The sequence below is a fragment of the Oncorhynchus tshawytscha genome, unplaced genomic scaffold (assembly GCF_018296145.1).
Source record: "Oncorhynchus tshawytscha isolate Ot180627B unplaced genomic scaffold, Otsh_v2.0 Un_contig_3505_pilon_pilon, whole genome shotgun sequence".
In the NCBI taxonomy this organism is placed as follows: domain Eukaryota; kingdom Metazoa; phylum Chordata; class Actinopteri; order Salmoniformes; family Salmonidae; genus Oncorhynchus; species Oncorhynchus tshawytscha.
The window spans coordinates 100,113-119,306 of NW_024609673.1; the positions used below are offsets into that span (position 1 = coordinate 100,113).

Genomic DNA, 19,194 nt, shown 5'->3' on the forward strand with positions numbered 1-19,194 from the left:
AGAGATAACATATTGACATTTCTATCACTATGTGATGAATTATCCTCTTCCTAATAAGGATACAAAAACCTCCGCTTCGAGAGTCGTCTGGAAGTCCCGCTGGTAAGTACCCTCTTAGGAAAAAAAAAAAAAAGGTGCTATAACCTAAAATGGTTCTCTGGCTGTCTTCATAGGATAACCTTTTGAGGAACCCTATTTGATTCCAGGTACAAACCCTTTTGGGTTCAATGTAGAATCCTTTCCACAGAGGGTTTGACCTGGAACCAAAAAGAGTTTTCCTATGAGGACAGCTGAAGAACCCTTTTGGAACCCCTTATTCTAAGAGTGTAGGCACAAAACATCCAGAGACATTCAAGTAAATGGGACATTTTGAAATACCACTCATTATGATTATACACTACAGTCTTGGGAAGACCCTGATTTATCATGGGACACATCAGTCTATCATCATGATATGGTGGTCCTGCCTGTCAGCAAAATCTGGACTCCTGAACTCCATGTGACTAATGGGTGAGTCCACTAACAACAGAATACAATAACTTACGTTATGTTTAATTATAATTTTTCATTTAGATTTTATAACAGTCAATTTATGTGTAATCTTCTAAATAGCGAGTGAAACATGGACAGAATTAAAGACAGTACTAATATGTTTTAAGTGTCCAAATGTTTAGGTGTGACAGTTTTAGTAGATCAATCCTCAGTTGTCTGTCCTCAACCTCTCATGTCTAAAGAGTGCAAACAACGATGAAGCACAGCAACAAGGACTTGCTGGTGCACAGCAACGGGACTATAGAGCACATGGTCATCATGAACACTGTGGTGGGCTGTGAAGTCAATCTGTACAACTACCCCTTCGCTTCAGATTTCTGTGCCATCGCCCTGAATGTGTGGGCAATTAGTGGTAAGTGCATCATTTCAAACTTCATTTTGTCTGCTAAATGGCTCTTGCACACCATTATTTACCAAAGCTCTTACTAACCAAAAACAACAAACCAAAAAAATAGTTGTCTGTATAGCCTAATGCAATTTAGTATATAATGCATTTCAGTTTATTTGTCATCTTTGGAATTTCCTATGCATCCTGACTTTCTAGCATTTCTTTTGGTGCTTGTTAGTGGTCTGGACACAGTGTGGGGCCATACTTAAGAACGTTACGAACGTTAGAAAACGTTTTTTTAATGTTAAAGTTCAAGCATCAGACAATTAACATTGTTGATGTAGTTGCATGTGATCAAAGGCTGTATGTTAACTGTTCCCATGACATAACCTGGCAGATTTATCCATATGCTAACCTCATCAGATGGCAATGATTATTTCCTGTAACAAATTCCGCATCCGCCATCAAAGACCTTAAACTTTTTGTTGTCCCCTTCTAAAGATTCCATCTTTAACTAAAGTTATCTCCCAAATTAAATAATGTTAATTCATAAGTTAAGAACAAATCATAATTATATTAACAACATAACAAATGCAAGCTCTAATTCGTTGTATAGCCTAGTTCAAGGTGGTGGCGTGAAATAGACATGTGTAGGTAAATGGTAAGCTTTCGCCTAGCCTCAAAGCGGAAGTTCAGGATTTTACAACTTTATGTTCGATGGTTCCTCACCCTAAAAGTAGTATGGGCAAGGAGAAACTGTAATCCATGGTTCGGTTTTCTCTGAACAGCCACTACAAACTTCAGCTAACTTTAGCCACCGCTAACAAAAAATCTATGCGAGTGAAAAGGGAAATCATGCAATTGTCAATTTTACAAAATCATTTTTTAAATTTGTGGTAGTTTTTCCATCCCCTCCTGAGAACCAAGCTAAAACTGAACAAAGAGCCTAAAATCCAGGAATGAACGAAAGCAAATATGTTGTGGACCGTTACACCCCTAATGGCTATTGATATAAAACATTGTTTTTGTTATAAACTATGGTATGATCTTTGAGTGAGAGAACTAGTATCAAATATCTGCTTTTCCAGGATGTGGCATGTTCCTGGACTTTGGGAATGTGAGCACAACTAGCGCAAACCGTGGGGACTGGCTAACCGAGGAGGTGGAACTCAATGCTAAAGGAGGCAGAGATGATCGCAACTATCTATGGGTTAGTGAGTGCTCCTGGTGATTTCAGTAGTTTGTGACATGTAGAGTAAAGTATCTCTATCTATGGGTTAGTGAGTGTTCCTGGTGATTTCAGTAGTTTATGTGGGATATGTAGAGTAAAGTATCTTTATCTATGGGTTAGTGAGTGCTGCTGGTGATTTCAGTAGTTTATGTGACATGTAGAGTAAAGTATCTCTATCTATGGGTTAGTGAGTGTTCCTGGTGATTTCAGTTGTATTTTATTTATGTGGGACATGTAAAGGTACCTTATTTTTATGGGCAAAGCTTAAACATTTACACTCAAAAGACACTTATTCAAAACAAATGATTTCTGCCTGGCTTTTTATTTTATTTATTTAAACTTTATTTAACTAGGCAATTCAGTTTAGAACAAATTCTTATTTACAATGACGGCCTACCAAAAGGCAAAAGGCCTCCTGCGTGGACGGGGCTGGGATAAAATAAATAAAAAAATATATATATATATATATTAGGTCAATAACACAACACTACATATAGAGAGACCTAAGACAAAAACATAGCAAGCCAGCAACACATGACAACACAGCATGGTAGCAACATAACATGACAAAAACATGGTAGCAACACAACATGACAACAACATGGTAGCAACACATGACAACACAACATCATGGTAGCAACACAACATCATGGTAGCAACACAACATGGTAGCAACACAACATGGTAGCAACACAGCATGGTAGGAACACAACATGACAACAACATGGTGCAACACATGACAACACAGCATGGTAGCAACACAAATCATGGTAGCAACACAACATGGTAGCAACACAACATGACAACAACATGGTAGCAACGCATGACAACACAGCATGGTAGCAGCACAAAACATGGTACAAACATTATTGGGCACAGACAACAGCACAAAGGGCAAGAAGGTACAGACAACAATACATCATGCAAAGCAGCCACAACTGTCAGTAAGAGTGTCCATGATTGAGTCTTTGAATGAAGAGATTGAGATAAAACTGTCCAGTTTGAGTGATTGTTGCAGCTCGTTCCGGTCACTACCTGCAGGGAACTGAAAAGACGAGCGACCCAGGGATGTGTGTGCTTTGGGGACCTTTAACAGAATGTGACTGGCAGAACAGGTGTTGTATGTGGAGGATGAGGGCTGCAGTAGATATCTCAGATAGGGGGGTGTGAGACCTAAGAGGGTTTTATAAATAAGCATCAACCAGTGGGTCTTGCGACGGGTATACAGAGACGCCCAGTTTACAGAGGAGTATAGAGTGCAGTGATGTGTCCTATAAGGAGCCGACTGATAAAGAACATCTAGCCACTCGAGAGAACCCTTACCTACCGATCTATAAATTATGTCTCCGTAATCTAGCATGGGTAGGATGGTCATCTGAATCAGGGTTAGTTTGGCAGCTGGGGTGAAAGAGGAGTGATTACGATAGAAGAAACCAAGTCTAGATTTAACTTTAGCCTGCAGCTTTGATATGTGCTGAGAGAAGGACAGTGTACCGTCTAGCCATACTCCCAAATGCTTGTATGAGGTGACTACTTCAAGCTCTAACCCCTCAGAGGTAGTAAACACACCTGTGGGGAGAGGGGCATTCTTCTTACAGAACAACATGACCTTTGTTTTGGAGGTGTTCAGAACAAGGTTAAGGGTAGAGAAAGCTTGCTGGACACTAAGAAAGCTTTGTTGTAGAGCATTTAACACAAACTCCTGGGAGGGGCCAGCTGACTATAAGACTATCATCTACATATAAATGGATGAGAGAGCTTCCTACTGCCTGAGCTATGTTGATGCAAATTGAGAAGAGTGTGGGGCCTAGGATTGAGACTTGGGGTACTCCCTTGGTGACAGGCAGTAGCTGAGACAGCATATTTTCTGACTTTAAACACTGCATTCTGAGGTAGTTAGCAAACCAGGCCAAAGACCCCCAGAGACACCAATACTCCTTAGCCGGCTTATCTGTCTGTCTTCACAGGTATTGCTGAAAATGCGGTCCGAAAACCCGTTTCTATCCCTGGTCCTGCCCAGTATACTAATCATCTTGGCTGATGTAGGCAGCTTCGCCCTGCCGCTGGGAGAGAGTAAGCGCATCCCCTTCAAGGTTAAACTGGTTCTCAGCTTCATCATGTTCCTCAACATCCTCAAGGACCTTCTGCCTGGAGGAGGCCAGTGCAGCCCCATCATCCGTGAGTATCCTGTGTGTAATGCACCAGAATGAAACTGCATTTTGTTATAAATGGTGTGTATGTATCGGAGTTAGAGCGACTGCGCCAAAAAAAGCTAAACATTCCTTTTGTAAACGGCCAATCAGAAACATTTATTCTATTGTAAAAATTGACTACAAAGTGTAGAAAGGGACATTTTTTTGTCATAAAATCAGCCTCTTCCAAAACTGAATTTGGTACCTAAGTGTGTCACAGCGTAAATTAAGGTTGGGTTTGGATTCCAATCATGTCATCAATTCATGTCCCCTTTTGCCCAGGTTGTTTGTGGAAGAGTGGGCAAGTTTGTTTTGCATGAAATCAGTCAATTGAAATAAATTCATTAGGCCCTAATCTATGGAATTTACATGACTGGCAATACAGATATGCATCTGTTGGTCACAGATACTTGGATAAGAAAACCAGTCAGTATCTGGTGTGACCACCTTTTGCCTCATGCAGTGCGACACTCCTTCACATAGAGTTGACCAGGCTGTTGCTTGTGGCCTGTGGAATTTTGTCCCACTCCTCTTCAATGGTTGTGCAAAGTTGCTGGATATTGGCGGGAACTGGAACATGCTGTTGGAACACACGTTGATCCAGAGCATCCCAAACTTGCTCAATGGGTGCCATGTCTGAGTTTGCAGGCCATGGAAGAACTGGGAAATGTTCAGCTTCGAGGAATTGTGTACAGATTCTTGCGACATGGGGCAGTACATTATCATTCTGAAGCATGGTGATGGCGGTGGATGAATGGCACGACAATGGGCCTCAGGATCTCGTCACGGTAACTCTGATTTCAAATTACCCTTGATAAAATGCAATTGTGTTTGTTGTCCGTAGCTTATGACTGCCCATACCATAACCCCACCTCCACCATGGGACACTCTGTTCACAACGTTGCAAACCGCTCACCCACACAACGCCACACACGCTGTCTGCCATCTGCCCGGTACAGCTGAAACCAGGATTAATCCATGAAGAGCACACTTCTCCAGTGTGCCAGTGGCCATCGAAGGTATAGGATTTTCCTATGAAGTCTGTTATGACGCCCGTCAGGTTAAGACCCTGGTAAAGACCACGAGCAGGCAGATGCGCTTCCCTGAGACTGGTTCTGACAGCTTGTGCAGAAAGTCTTCGGTTGTGCAAACCCACAGGTTCATCAGCTGTCCGGGTGGCTCGTCTCAGACCATTATAGGATCAGCCGTCTTGCTTCAGGGGAGATGTGGCGATATGCTGATGTCTACAGTATCTGATGACGTTATGTCAAGTTCATAAACACACTGCCAGGCATGCACAGTACAACCTGTGATGTTCTATACTGAACCAAAATATAAAACGCAACATGTAAAGTGTTGGTCCCATGTTTCATGAGCTGAAATAAAAGATCCCAGAAACATTCCATATGCACAAAAAGCTTTTTTCTCTCAAATGTTATGCACACATTTGTTTACATCCCTGTTAGTGAGCATTTCTCCTTTGCCAAGATAATCCATCCACCTGACAGGTGTGGCATATAAAGAAGCTGATTAAACAACATAATTCCACAGGTGCACCTTGTGCTGGGGGACAATAAAAGGCCACTCTAAAATGTGCAGTTTTGTCACAAAACACAATGTGTTGTAGCACCGCTGAGCTGACTGAAGACCGCGGGCATTCAACTCGCAGTAGTTGATATAATTTCCACGGTAACATGTATTTACATCACATGATGAAACTTTGAAACTATGTTGCAAGGTACATTCGCAGCAAGGTTATGTAGAACGAGTATCGCATTAAACATTCCAGACACTGGTTCTTGCCATCTTGGCATACTTTTGATTTGACAGAGCACTATGTGCTAGCCTAAGGTTAGACAGGCTAGCCTAAGGTTAGACAGGCTAGCCTAAGGTTAGACAGGCTAGCCTAAGGTTAGACAGGCTAGCCTAAGGTTAGACAGGCTAGCCTAAGGTTAGACAGGCTAGCCTAAGGTTAGACAGGCTAGCCTAAGGTAGACAGGCTAGCCTAAGGTTAGACAGGCTAGCCTAAGGTTAGACAGGCTAGCCTAAGGTTAGACAGGCTAGCCTAAGGTTAGACAGGGCCTAGCCAGCTAGCCAGCCCCCAGTTTGGGCAAAACATATGGTCGATAAGAGTTTCTATTCGCCTCTTCTTTTCTACTTTAGCCTTCACACAGAACTGAATTAGATGATCATCTTGAGATGGCGAGTCACTCAGGTGGGGTGAAACCACAACCCAAAGACAACTTTGTTTGGCTTCAATCACGACCGCTAGCATTTCATAATGAGACAAATCTAAAACGAGGCCAAATCAGGAAGTTCAGCCGCCCTTTAAGAATGTGCAGAAAGCTCACTCCACAGCTAGCTTGAAATGTTGCCAAGGGAGCTATCAAATTGGATATTTTTCTATAGCTCAATTGTTTGGTACGGTGTCAAGGTGGACGGCTGATGTGTGTTTGTAAGCAGAGTTTCACTATTTTCCAGCCCGGTATGTTACAGGGACAGTAAAGAAAGATATACTGGTAGCAGCACACTGATGTCGGTTTCATGTATACAGGACCTCTCTGCCACCATATAACACTCACACATCTCTCTTGTTGTTCTCCATAGGAAAGCACTTCTGTTTCTGTTTGGTCATCCTGGTGTTGAGCACGTTGCAGTCTATGGTGCTCACACGCCTGGCTAAGTGTGGCACTCTCTGGCCCTGCAGCCTCTCCAAGTCCAAAGACTCACTGCTTAAAGACACAGACAATGAAGACGGTAAACTTTTTCATTATTCTGTCATCTCAGTTATCCACAGAGCAAGATATATTTTTATCTGGTTGCCAAAGAAGACGTTACCAAACCTCCTTATTAGGACTGCCAGAGTTAATCAGTTAACGTTATCATTTTTGTGCACAATATTTTATTTATTTACTATTAATCGCATTGTGTGAAAGTGTTGAATACACTGAAAACATCAAATACATCATCTATACCGCAAAAATGTACAATACCATGTAAAAATAAGTGGACATTGAGATGAAACTGTCCTTTCTTTGACCTAATTTGACTGTTACATTAGACAGAATCAAGACGTCAATATTCTTAATGTATCTTTGTATTTATAAATCCTAAAACTACAGCTCACTTTGGAATGTATTTCCCCCCCAGTTAATTGTTGACATCCCTAGTCTTTATGCAACCATTTATAACCTGACCATGATGTCATAATGACTTTATTGCAACCAGTCTACATTAAGGGGTACCCCATTTAAATATATGCTTATAGGGGGAATTTTAACCATTTACTTAAACCATTTACTGACAGTGTTACTGTTTGAGAGTTTTTTTTTTTTGTTGCCATGATTTCCAATTTGTGGTCAAATTTGACACGTGTTGGCACTTTTAGGGGCAAAATAAATTGGCCACTTTTAGGGTTAAAAAATAAAATCAGCACCATAAACAAGTCGAGGTATTTTGTTAATGCACAACCATTCTTACTCTCTAGCTGCAGTTGACGTCTTACCCAGCATATTTTCGCATGTCCATAAAAATAATAATGTTATGTTAATCATGTAACCCTTTTTTCTGTCCTTTACTTTGTCTAGACTCCAAGTTTGATTTTAAAGCCTCAGAGGAAGAGAAGAATACAGCCCTCCAGAAGGTGGTGAAGTTTCTCAACAAAATGGCTGCACAAGACCAGAAAAATGCTATACACCATCGCTTTGCCAACAAAGTGGACTTGATCTGTTTCTGTATCTATCTCACCATCCTCATTGTTTACTCATTCATCATTTTATTTTCTCCTTTGGTTCTCGATGTGAGATCGACCATTTACAATTCTGGCATTAAATTCTGTATTTGCGTTTAACAATGATATTTAAATAAATAAAGTGTGTACTCTTCAGTAGAGATTTAACAATATTTATTTCAATATGTTTGAGCTAAGAATTAAATTGATTAGGACTATGCATCCTACCTATGAAATACCTCTGCATATCTATCCATTTTCCATTCTTCCTGTGCCATCCAAATTCCTGCATAGCCTACTGGTCAACGTACTGTAGTCAAAAATAATGCGAACGATGACGTTCAGTGATGAAGATACGTCTAGCAACTTGCTGGTGCCGAGGCCCAGCATGATGACTCAATCACGATTTATGGTATTGTTTGAATGACTGACCCCTGTAATAGCCCCCAGATGGTCTAACACCTTATCAGTGGCAATCTCGATGAAAACACGTTCCTATGGAAGTCATGGGGGTCACTGATGCCAGGATAAGATGTGAAGACTGATGAAACTTGAATCGACTAAGTTAATGTTACTGTGTGAATGAAATTGTCATGTTTGGATTGTTTCAAGAGTTCATAAAGGGCTATGTATTTTGGTAGGTTTTATAATACTATGCTATGAACTTTGATATGTTTTATAGTAATATGCTATGAACTTTGATATGTTTTATAGTAATATGCTATGAACTTAGATATGTTTTATAATACTATGCTATGTATTTTTCTACGCTGTTAAGACTTAGGATATTTTGTATTCTCTTTATCGTGAAGATTACTGGTATGTACCATTTGCTAATTGTATTCTTATTGCGTAACTGTAATAAATCGGATTACTTTCAAATAGATAAACCGTAGTCCTCACATTTGAGTAATATTCCTTGAATTATCATTTGGTGGAATGTCTAATGGTAAATGGTATTCACAATATACATAGCATATATGCTCTCTCTCTAACTGTGCATCTCTGAGCTAAGGTTAACTCAATAATGTAATGCTAGTACATCGATTGCAAGATATTAGCTCCTTGTTCCTTAGCCTCTTGATTGCCTAATGGTAAACCTACACACATCTTACAGTATTCCGAGTGGTGACGCAAGGCTTGCAACCTTGGCAATACCCACTGGATCCAATAATGGGCCCATAGTGTTCACATGATAATGGAGTCAGATGGTATATCATAGTAGGGTCATAGACCCCTACACTAATTCTGTCATCCTCAGTGAAGTGAATGTTCACTATTCTACATTACCAGGTTGTTAGCTAGCTAGGTAACATGACTAAACAACCCACTGGGCAAAAACTGGTTGAATCAATGTTGTTTCCATGTCATTTCAACCCCCCAAAAATGAATGTAATGACATTGAATCAACATGGAAAACTGATTGGATTAGCAGAAAGTCATCAACACTAGGGCATTTCATATTTCTTCCACCCAGCTTTTAAAACAAATCCAATGATGTGGTGACATTTGTTGTTGAATTCATGTTAGTTGACAACTCATCCAAATTTAAATCAAAACTAAATGTTGAACTAACATTTGTGCCCAGTGGGAATGTTGTTTGTTATCAAACCCAAAAAATAGCGACCCACAACATGGTTATATACAATGCGCATAACAAGAATAACAAGTAGCCTCTTAGAGAAAAGGGTTCCAAAAGGGTTCTGCGGCTGTCCCTATAGGTGAACCCTTTTTGGTTCCAGGTAGAACCCCCTGTGGAAAGGGTTCTACATGGAACCTAAAAGGATTGTACCTGGAGCCAAAATGGGTTCTTCAAATGGTTATCCTATGGGGACAGCCTTGTTATCAAAGAATGGGGCACAACTTTTGAACGGTGTGGGCTACAGACACAGTTTTCAGCAATGGAAAGGCACAAGCATGATTGTGACGAAACTGTGCTCCGTTTGTCCTCTATGGCAGTCAGGGGTTACGTAAACCCTTAATGAATACATGGAAAGGGACTGTAGCTGTAGTATAGATGCAGTGTGAAGGCCTTATATTATCTCCTAACTAAGCAGGTTCTCAACCTTCCTGTTTCAAATTTAAGAGTATTATCTGGTGAGAACGCATTAATTAAATATACCGGTGCTGTTGAGTGGAACAAACTATGACAGCAAGTCAGAGCCATGCCGACCATAACTTCATTTAAAAAGAATGTCAAAAGCTGGCGAACTGCAGCACTCCAAACGATTCCTTCGTTTGAGTTTGAGCAGAGACTGTGTGTATGTTTTGTGTCCATCATAACATTCAATAATACATTAATTGCATTTCATCTTGCACCATGCAATCAATTACCAGTCCTAAACATGTATTTTTCATCCTCTACAGTATGCTGTTATTGCTGCCTGCAGCATGATCTCTTTATAGTTGTTGGTTGGAGCAGGTCTCCAGAGCCGCTGAGCCGGAGGAGTTTGTATTAAAGGCTCTGCATGGTCAATCTGACAGCTGCAGTGGTTGTACAGCACTTACTGCGATACGGGCTCTGCAAAAGTCAGAGCAGACATACAATGGCGTGCGAAATTATTCACCCCCTTGGCATTTTTCTGAATTTGTTACCTTACAACCTGGAATTAAAATAGATTTTTGGGGATTTGTATCATTTGATTTACACAACATGCCTACCACTTTGAAGATACAAAATATTTTTTATTGTGAAATAAACAAAAAAAAGAAAACTTGAGCGTGCATAACTATTCACCCTCCCCAAAGTCAATACTTTGTAGAGCCACCTTTTGCAGCAATTACAGCTGCAAGTCTCTTGGGGTGTCTATAAGCTTGGCACATCTAGCCACTGGGATTTTTGCCCATTCATCAAGGCTAAACTGCTCCAGCTCCTTCAAGTTGGATGGGTTCCGCTGGTGTACAGCAGTCTAAGTCATACCACAGATTCTCAATTGGATTGAGGTCTGGGTTTTGACTAGGCCATTCCAAGACATTTAAATGTTTCCCCTTAAACCACTAGAGTGACGCTTTAGCAGTTTGCTTAGGGTCATTATCCTGCTGGAAGGTGAACCTCCGTCCCAGTCTCAAATCTCTGGAAGACAAACAGGTTTCCCTCAATAATTTCCCTGTATTTAGTGCCATCCATCATTCCTTCAATTCTGACTAGTTTCCCAGTCCCTGCCGATGAAAAACAGTCCAACAGCATGATGCTGCCACCATCATGCTTCACTGTGGGGATGCTGTTCTCGGGTGATGAGAGGTGTTGGGTTTGAGCCAGACATAGCGTTTTCCTTGATGGCCAAAATGCTCAATTTTAGTCTCATCTGACCAGAGTACCTTCTTCCATATGTTTGGCGAACACCAAACATGTTTGCTTATTTTTCTTTAAGCAATGGCTTTTTTTTGGCCACTCTTCCATAAAGTCCAGCTCTGTGGAGTGTACGGCTTAAAGTGGTCCTGTGGACAGATACTCCAATCTCCCCTGTGGAGCTTTGTAGCTCCTTCAGAGTTATCTTTAGTCACTTTGTTGCCTCTCTGATTAATGCCCTCCTTGCCTGGTCTGTGAGTTTTGGTGGGCGGCCCTCTCTTGGCAGGTTTGTTGTAGTGCCATATTCTTTCAATTTTTTAAGAATTGAATGGTGCTCCGTGGGATGTTCAAAGTTTGGATATTTTTTTTATAACCCAACCCTGATCTGTACTTCTCCACAACTTTGTCCCTGACCTGTTTGGAGAGCTCCTTGGGCTTCATGGTGCCACTTGCTTAGTGGTGTTGCAGACTCTGGGGCCTTTCAGAACAGGTGTATATATACTGAGATCATGTGACAGATCATGTGACACACAGGTGGACTTTATTAGATATATAGATTATATATATTTGTTTGCACACAGGTGGACTTTATTTAACTAATTATGTGACTTCTGAAGATAATTGGTTGCACCAGATCTGATTTAGGGGCTTCAAAGCAATGGGGGTGAATACATATGCACAAACCACTTTTCCATTTTTTATTTTTAGAATTATTTGAAACATGTTATTTTTTAAATTTCACTTCACCAATTTGGACTGTTTTGTGTCCATTACTTCAATAAAAATCTATTTAAATTACAGGTTGTAATGCAACAAATAGGACAAAATTAAAGGAGGATGAATAGTTTTGCAAGGCACTGTACTTTTTACGCTTTGCAGAACAGCGCTGTTATGAAGGGAGTTGTCAAGGAATTTAGTTTGTGTTTATACAGGACCTCCCACCCCCACCTACCGTCAACCAATCATGTCAATGCGGAGTTATACTGAGCTCTCCGCATTGTTACACAATTTGAGAGGTGCACAGCGATGCGGTACAGAACTTGATTTGGCCTCTGCATGCGCCCGGAGGCGCCGCCATTGCGTCACACCCTCCATACGAAGCCCCCGATCACATTGGCGGTTCAAGCATAAATTGGCTTTTAATCCTGCTGTAGTCATTGCAGCCAGCAGGTCAAATGAACAACGAAATGAACGAGTCTCTCAGAAAAACTAGTCATGACTCTCGAGTCAGTAAAAAGAGTCATTAAAAATAACAAATTGTTCGCAAACTGCACATCACTACTGGAGAGACCCTACTTATTTGTACAGTAGTTGGCAGTGTGATGGAGCCCTCTGACTGATTCAGTTCATATTCAAATCAGAGTAAATGTCTGTGAGTAAATCTGGAATGTGGTTCAAGTTGAGGTATAGAGAGCAGCCATTCAAGGTCAACCTTTTCTGCAACAGTAAATTCCATGGGGGTACTCCATGGTTTATGTTCTATTCTTTTACATTCTTAACATGGACATTAAATTGTGTGATAAAAAATAACTTCTATATATTCTGTGATGCAGCAACCTACTACAATATTTTTGTTATTGTTGAATTTTACAGTGTTAAATGATCATATTTGACAAAAAGGGAAATTATAATCAGTGTTTTACTGTTGCATTGAGCATTAACATACACATGTCCTAAATCTAGACTACAGTTGACCACACATCTGTTGAGCATTAACATATACATGTCCTAAATCTAGACTACAGTTGACCACACATCTGTTGAGCATTAACATATACATGTCCTAAATCTAGACTACAGTTGACCACACATCTGTTGTGCAACACTTCCCCTTACTGGAGAAGAAACAAATGTCTGTAGAAAACGGTTTTGTCCAAAAAATATTGTTGACAAAAAAAATATACATAACAATACTCAGCTGCCAAAACAATCAATATTATAGTGGTTTATTTTGATTATATGATATTAGTAGCTGTAAATGAAATTTTCTTCCAAGCTGTGCACAACAGAGTTAAGTGGCCATTTACTGACTCTGAAATGGTACCCTGCTGTAAATGTTCACAATAAATAGCCAAGGAGAGAAGCATGGGGACTAGTCTTGATAAATCAATCAGACAGATTTTGGTTTACACTGAATCTCCGTTTGGATATTGGTTAGGCTACAATTAGGCTGGAGGAAATGTTAGCTAAATTGAGGCGAGTGCTGCTCATGATCATCTTGTGTAGTTGGCTCATTTATTAGAACATTTTGTTATTTAGTTTAACAAGTGGATTATTTTGCTCTTCACTCGTGGTCGCTTAATATCCCAGGCCTACTCCTGACCAAAATCCTGTGACTTCACTGACTTGTCTGATAATCAATCAATGTGATTTTGTTCACTGAATCTCCGTCTGTATAGGCTATCTGGTTAAATGATTTCTGTTTGGGCAAATAAGTGGAGGTGGTTTAGCTCAATTATTCGTTTGGTCATCTGTCACTGATCAGAAACATTTAGCATGCAATGATGTAGTCTAAATCCAGAGTAGTCCTATTGTTTGGCTCGATCGTGTATAAGCAACTCCAAAAACACGCGGAGGTTGTGAAATATGAACACGAGACTCACACGCTTTTGAAAATAGGATTACTATTCTTTTCTATCAGTATCATAATGAAGATAAGACCAGACACCAGCTCCCTAACAAAGTGGACTGAGTCTTGTTTAAAATGGGCTCGGTTTAAAAATATCACTTTTTTTACATGATGGCAGTTCCACGTACTTTCCCTTGACAAGTTGTGTAGGAAAAATACAATTTGTATTTTATTCTGTTATATTCTTACTATAAAATATATGTATGTTGACTGTGATTGGGTAGGTGTGTCTTGTCTGTTTAATGAACAAAATAACAAACTATTGATTTTATTTGGATGGCGCAGTCATGGCTGTACAGCCCTGTAACATAGGTCTAATTAAACTCGAAATATGCTATTATTATTATTATTATTATTTTTAAATATTTTTTATTCGTCATGTTTCTTAGGACCTGCCTAAACAAATGAATAATATACATACAGTTGAAGTCTGAAGTTTACATACACCTTAGCCAAATACATTTAAACTCACACATTACCGGGGGCAAACTACCTGCCCTCCAGGACACCTACAGCACCCGATGTCTCAGGAAGGACAAAAAGATCAACCACCCAAGCCACTGCCTGGTCACCACGATACCATCCAGAAGGCGAGTCTGTACAGGTGCATCAAATCTGGGAACGAGACACTGAAAAACAGCTTCTATCTCAAGGCCATCAGACTGTTAAACAGCCATCACTAGCATACTGACCACTTTAATAAATGGAACACTAGTCACTTTAATAATGGCATTTTAAAAATGGTTACATATCTTGCATTACTCATCTCATATGTATACTGTATTCTATATTATCTATTGCATCTTAGCATCTGCTGCTCTGACATTGCTCATCCATATATTTATATGTTCTTATTCCATTCCTTACTTAGATTTGTTGTGAAATAGTTGGATATTACTTGTTAGATATTGTTGTACTGTCAGAACTAGAAGCACAAGCATTTTGCTACACTCAAAATACCATCTGCTAACCTTGTGTATGTGATCAATACAATTTGATCTAGCTGATCTAGGGTGTAATCATTAGTCCAACAGTTGCAAACGAGAGTTTCTGTTGGACAGATTCAGATATGTTTATCCCCATTTCACTCCGTTTGCTTCCATTTAAGAAATGTTTTTCAACAGAATCGGTGGAATGGATGCAGTCCTGATCACACGTAAACACAGTTACATTTCATAGCAGCCAGATCATATAATTCCTTCTCGCATCTACCTGCTGTCCTACTCATCTTTTTACTTTGCTTGGTAACTAGGTAACATAGCATCCCTCTTTGTTTGAGTCAGGTGTTTGGATAGGCTAAACTAGCTAGCTGCATTCGCTAGCTAAGTGAATTTGAAAAAAATACTACATATAACTAGCTTTCTCTCTCTCTCACTTGCTTCTCCATTCTTTAAGAAATCTATTTGTTCAAAACTGTTCTGTTTTCTTTCTCTCTCTTTGAGTCAACTACTCACCACATTTTATGCACTGCAGTGCTAGCTAGCTGTAGCTTATGCTTTCAGTACTAGATTCATTCTCTGATCTGTAGCTTATGCTTTCAGCACTAGATTCATTCTCTGATCCTTTGATTGGGTGGACATGTCAGTTCATGTTGCAAGAACTCTCATAGGTTGGAGGAAGTCCTCTGGAAGTTGTTATAATTATTGTGTAAGTCTATGGAAGGGGGTGAGAACCACGAGCCTCCTAGGTTTTGTACTGAAGTCAATGTAGCCAGAGGAAGACAGAAATGAGCTGTCCTCTGGCTACACCATGTTTTTTAATTTTTAATTTCACCTTTATTTAACCAGGTAGACTAGTTGACAACAAGTTCTAATTTGCAACTGCGACCTGGCCCAGATAAAGCAAAGCAGTTCGACACATTCAACAACAGAGTTACACATGGAATAAATAAACACACAATCAATAATACAGTAGATAAATCTATATACAGCATGGTGCTGCCCTATAGAGTGCTGTTGAGCCTACTGTAGACCTCCATTGCAAAATAATGTATTTTAATGAATTATTTGGTGACATTAATATATTTTGTATAGTTTTATCTAAAAATGATAACTTTTTATGTTTCATATTTACGTTATGTTTTTATATTTACATTTTTATGAAATTCACTGAGGAGGATGGTCCTCCCCTTACTCCTCTGAGGAGCCTCCACTGATGTATAGCCAACTGCTATGGTAGCACTGCATGCCATCTATCATACATTAGGAGTTAGCATGGCAGCTTACACAGATCTGGGCCCAGGCTAGCACATTTCTACAACATGCACCACCAGCTTGGTATGTACAGCAGCCACTTCCAGCAGCATCAAGAACCAGTTCAGCTGTTTCTCTGCCAGTCAATGTTCACCTGTCTGTCCTGTGTGTGTGTGTGTCTCATACTCTTCGTCCTCGTCTTCACCAAGTAGCTTCTCATCAAAAGCATCTTCCTCCAAGAAGTCCATGACCTCTCGGTCCTCCTTATCCTGCAGGTCTTCCTCAGAGATGACCCTTTAGCACGTAAGATGATGAATCTAAGGGAATTGTGAAGACACAAGATATCAAATCAAATCAAATTTATTTATATAGCCCTTCGTACATCAGCTGATATCTCAAAGTGCTGTACAGAAACCCAGCCTAAAACCCCAAACAGCAAGCAATGCAGGTGTAGAAGCACGATATCAACCTGTTTGTAAGGTGACAAAGTTACATTTTAAATAACTGAAATAATATGATCATGTATGCCTGTAGCAAAGACAAACCAGCTTGACCTCCAGCCTGAGCTTTCATAAGGCTTATGATCTATCATAAAAGGTTGTACATTCATTCTTGCATTTAACAGCCAGAAGGTTTACTATTTTGGAATCATATCACAGATAAACATTGTTAGAGTCACGTCAATTCGAATCTGGTACCAGGATAAATATGACAATGAGTCACCGATTGTATACTTTTATGTATTTTTAGTAGCTAAGCAATGTGGTAAATGCAATTTTCGTATATACGGGCTCTCTGTCCCACCTCGCAGGGCAAACAGAGAACTGACTGGTTCTTGACAAAGATATTATAAATATACCCTGACAGAAATAGTTCCTGCTTCTGAGCCGGCCTGTCAGAGTAGAGACTGGGCGTGGTTTAGACTCACCCAGCCTATCGTTGATTGTTGGCGCAGAGACTGGTCCCAGCCCCCTAAGCGCTTCAGTTGATAGATGTAACTGTTGCTGTGAAGAATATCTATGCGCTCATGCTCGATACTGTTATCTCACACCTGGCTCCTGTTATCTAACAAAAGACCGTTTGTTCTCGCAACACTACGTTCTGAATGTGTCCCCCCCAACTCATTGCACAGTTCCTGTCTTCATTGTTATTCTGTATTTTTCCATCATGAGAAACCCAAGTGTGTACCTAGCCTGTTTTGCAATGCAGTCTGGTGAAAAGTGTGCTGTGCATATGCAAATGTCCGGAACTTCAGACCGAACTTCTCTGACAATTATTATGAAAACCAAATCGAAGCCAAATCAGACGTAGTGATTGCTTGAATGGAAGACAGTGCAAAGACACTGCACAAGATCTTGCTTATGAGCGGGACCAGCACCAGAACTAGGAAGATATGTAAATAAACAATGAACCATCTTGTTCATTGGTCCATTATCATCAGATCGCCTTGTGACCTTATGCTTTGGGCCCAAAACCTTCCCACCTGAGCCAGATGAAATTCCAAGCATTTTTTTCAAACAGCTCTTACACAAAATGGGCATTATCATATTTTCGTGGATTTCAGAGTGTTATTTCGACCTCATAGCGTGGAAATAGCATGAAGAAAAATGGTAAATAACATGGTTTTTTTTTAAACTACACTGGGCCTTTAAACCGAATAATCTATAGGGTTTAATGACAGGTGGCAGTATATCCGCTTCTGATCAGTCAAAGGTAGTAATTACATGTCTGTTGTGGTTGTTGTTTACACAGGATGGTGAAATGAATCCTGGGAGGTTAATTTAAAAACTCATTATTTGGGGATTATGGCCAAGCACACACTGTATAATATCAAGAATCATAATAACATGTAGACAGTTTGTGGGGGTGTGTATGTTCTCATGGAAGACTTCTGTGCCAAAATGTTCCAGAGCAGCCTTTATAAGGGTCAGCCCAGGTGTGGCTTTGGCTTGAGAGGAAAGGAGAAGGCAAGTGGTGATCACTAAGCATCTAAAAGGTAGGTTTTCAGTCCTTCTAACAGTTTCATTCGAGGAAACTCGTCATTTCTAGTACGACTGTGCAACAATGTCTAACTGACCATGTACTTTGTGACAGGAGGACGTGCAGGGATGAGACCCATGGACCACAGCGTGCTGAAATGTTGTCTCTTCTCTCTACTCTTGCTAACAGGTAAGACATTGGGCTCCATTTTACTCTTCTTAAAACAACACAAATTGCACCAGAACAAATGTCATCTTTATTGTTCCTATTAGCATTCGTAAAGTATTCAGACCCCTTGACTTTTTCCACATTTTGTTACGTTACAGCCTTATTCTAAAATTTATTAAATAGTTTTTTCCCCTCATCAATCTACACACAATACCCCATAATGACAAAGCCAAAACCGGTTTTAAGAAATGTTTGACCCCCTCCCCCAAAAAACAAGAAATATCACATTTACATAAGTATTCAGACCCTTTACTCAGTACTTCGTTGAATCACCTTTGTCAGCGATTACAGCCTGAAGTCTTCTTGGGTATGAAGCTACAAGCTTGGCACACCTGTATTTGGGGAGTTTCTCCCTTTCTTCTCTGCAGATCCTCTCAAGTTCTGTCAGGTTGGATGGGGAGCATCGCTGCACAGCTATTTTCAGGTCTCTTCAGATATGTTCGATCGGGTTCAAGTCCGGGCTCTGGCTGGGCCACTCGAGGACATTCAGAGACTTGTCCCGAAGCCACTCCTGCGTTGTCTTGGCTGTGTGCTTAGGGTCGTTGTCTTGTTGGAAGGTGAACCTTCACTCCAGCAGTCTAAAGGTCCTGAAAGCTCTGGGGGAATTTTTAATCAAGGATCTCTGTGTACATTGATTTGTTAATCTTTCCCTCAATCCTGACTAGTCTCCCAGTCCATGCCGCTGGAAAACATCCCCACAGCATGATGCTGCCACCACCATACTTCACCGTAGGAATGGTGCTAGGTTTCCTCCAGACGCGACGATTGGCACAGGCCAAAGAGCTCAATCTTGGTTTCATCAGACAGGGGAATCTTGTTTCTCATGGTCTGAGAGTCCTTTAG

General features: G+C 40.3%; 1 protein-coding gene across 1 annotated transcript; it reads left to right on the forward strand.

Moving 5' to 3' along the window:
* The first annotated feature begins 69 nt into the window (after positions 1-69).
* On the forward strand, positions 70-16,475 carry LOC121845445 (5-hydroxytryptamine receptor 3A-like). The gene is made up of 8 exons (XM_042316855.1): positions 70-102; positions 404-510; positions 735-904; positions 1,969-2,090; positions 4,079-4,289; positions 6,911-7,060; positions 7,891-8,102; positions 16,419-16,475. The coding sequence occupies exons 2-8, from the start codon at positions 455-457 to the stop codon at positions 16,473-16,475; spliced, it is 978 nt and encodes a 325-aa protein (XP_042172789.1). The 5' UTR covers positions 70-102; positions 404-454.
* The last annotated feature ends 2,719 nt before the right edge of the window (positions 16,476-19,194 follow it).

Excerpts from the sequence above, each read along its gene's own strand:
- LOC121845445 (XM_042316855.1), top strand. The coding sequence starts at position 455 with ATGGTGGTCCTGCCTGTCAGCAAAATCTGGACTCCTGAACTCCATGTG. Across the intron at positions 511-734 it reads GAACTCCATGTGACTAATGG|AGTGCAAACAACGATGAAGC; the intron begins GTGAGTCCACTA and ends TCATGTCTAAAG. Across the intron at positions 7,061-7,890 it reads AGACACAGACAATGAAGACG|ACTCCAAGTTTGATTTTAAA; the intron begins GTAAACTTTTTC and ends TACTTTGTCTAG.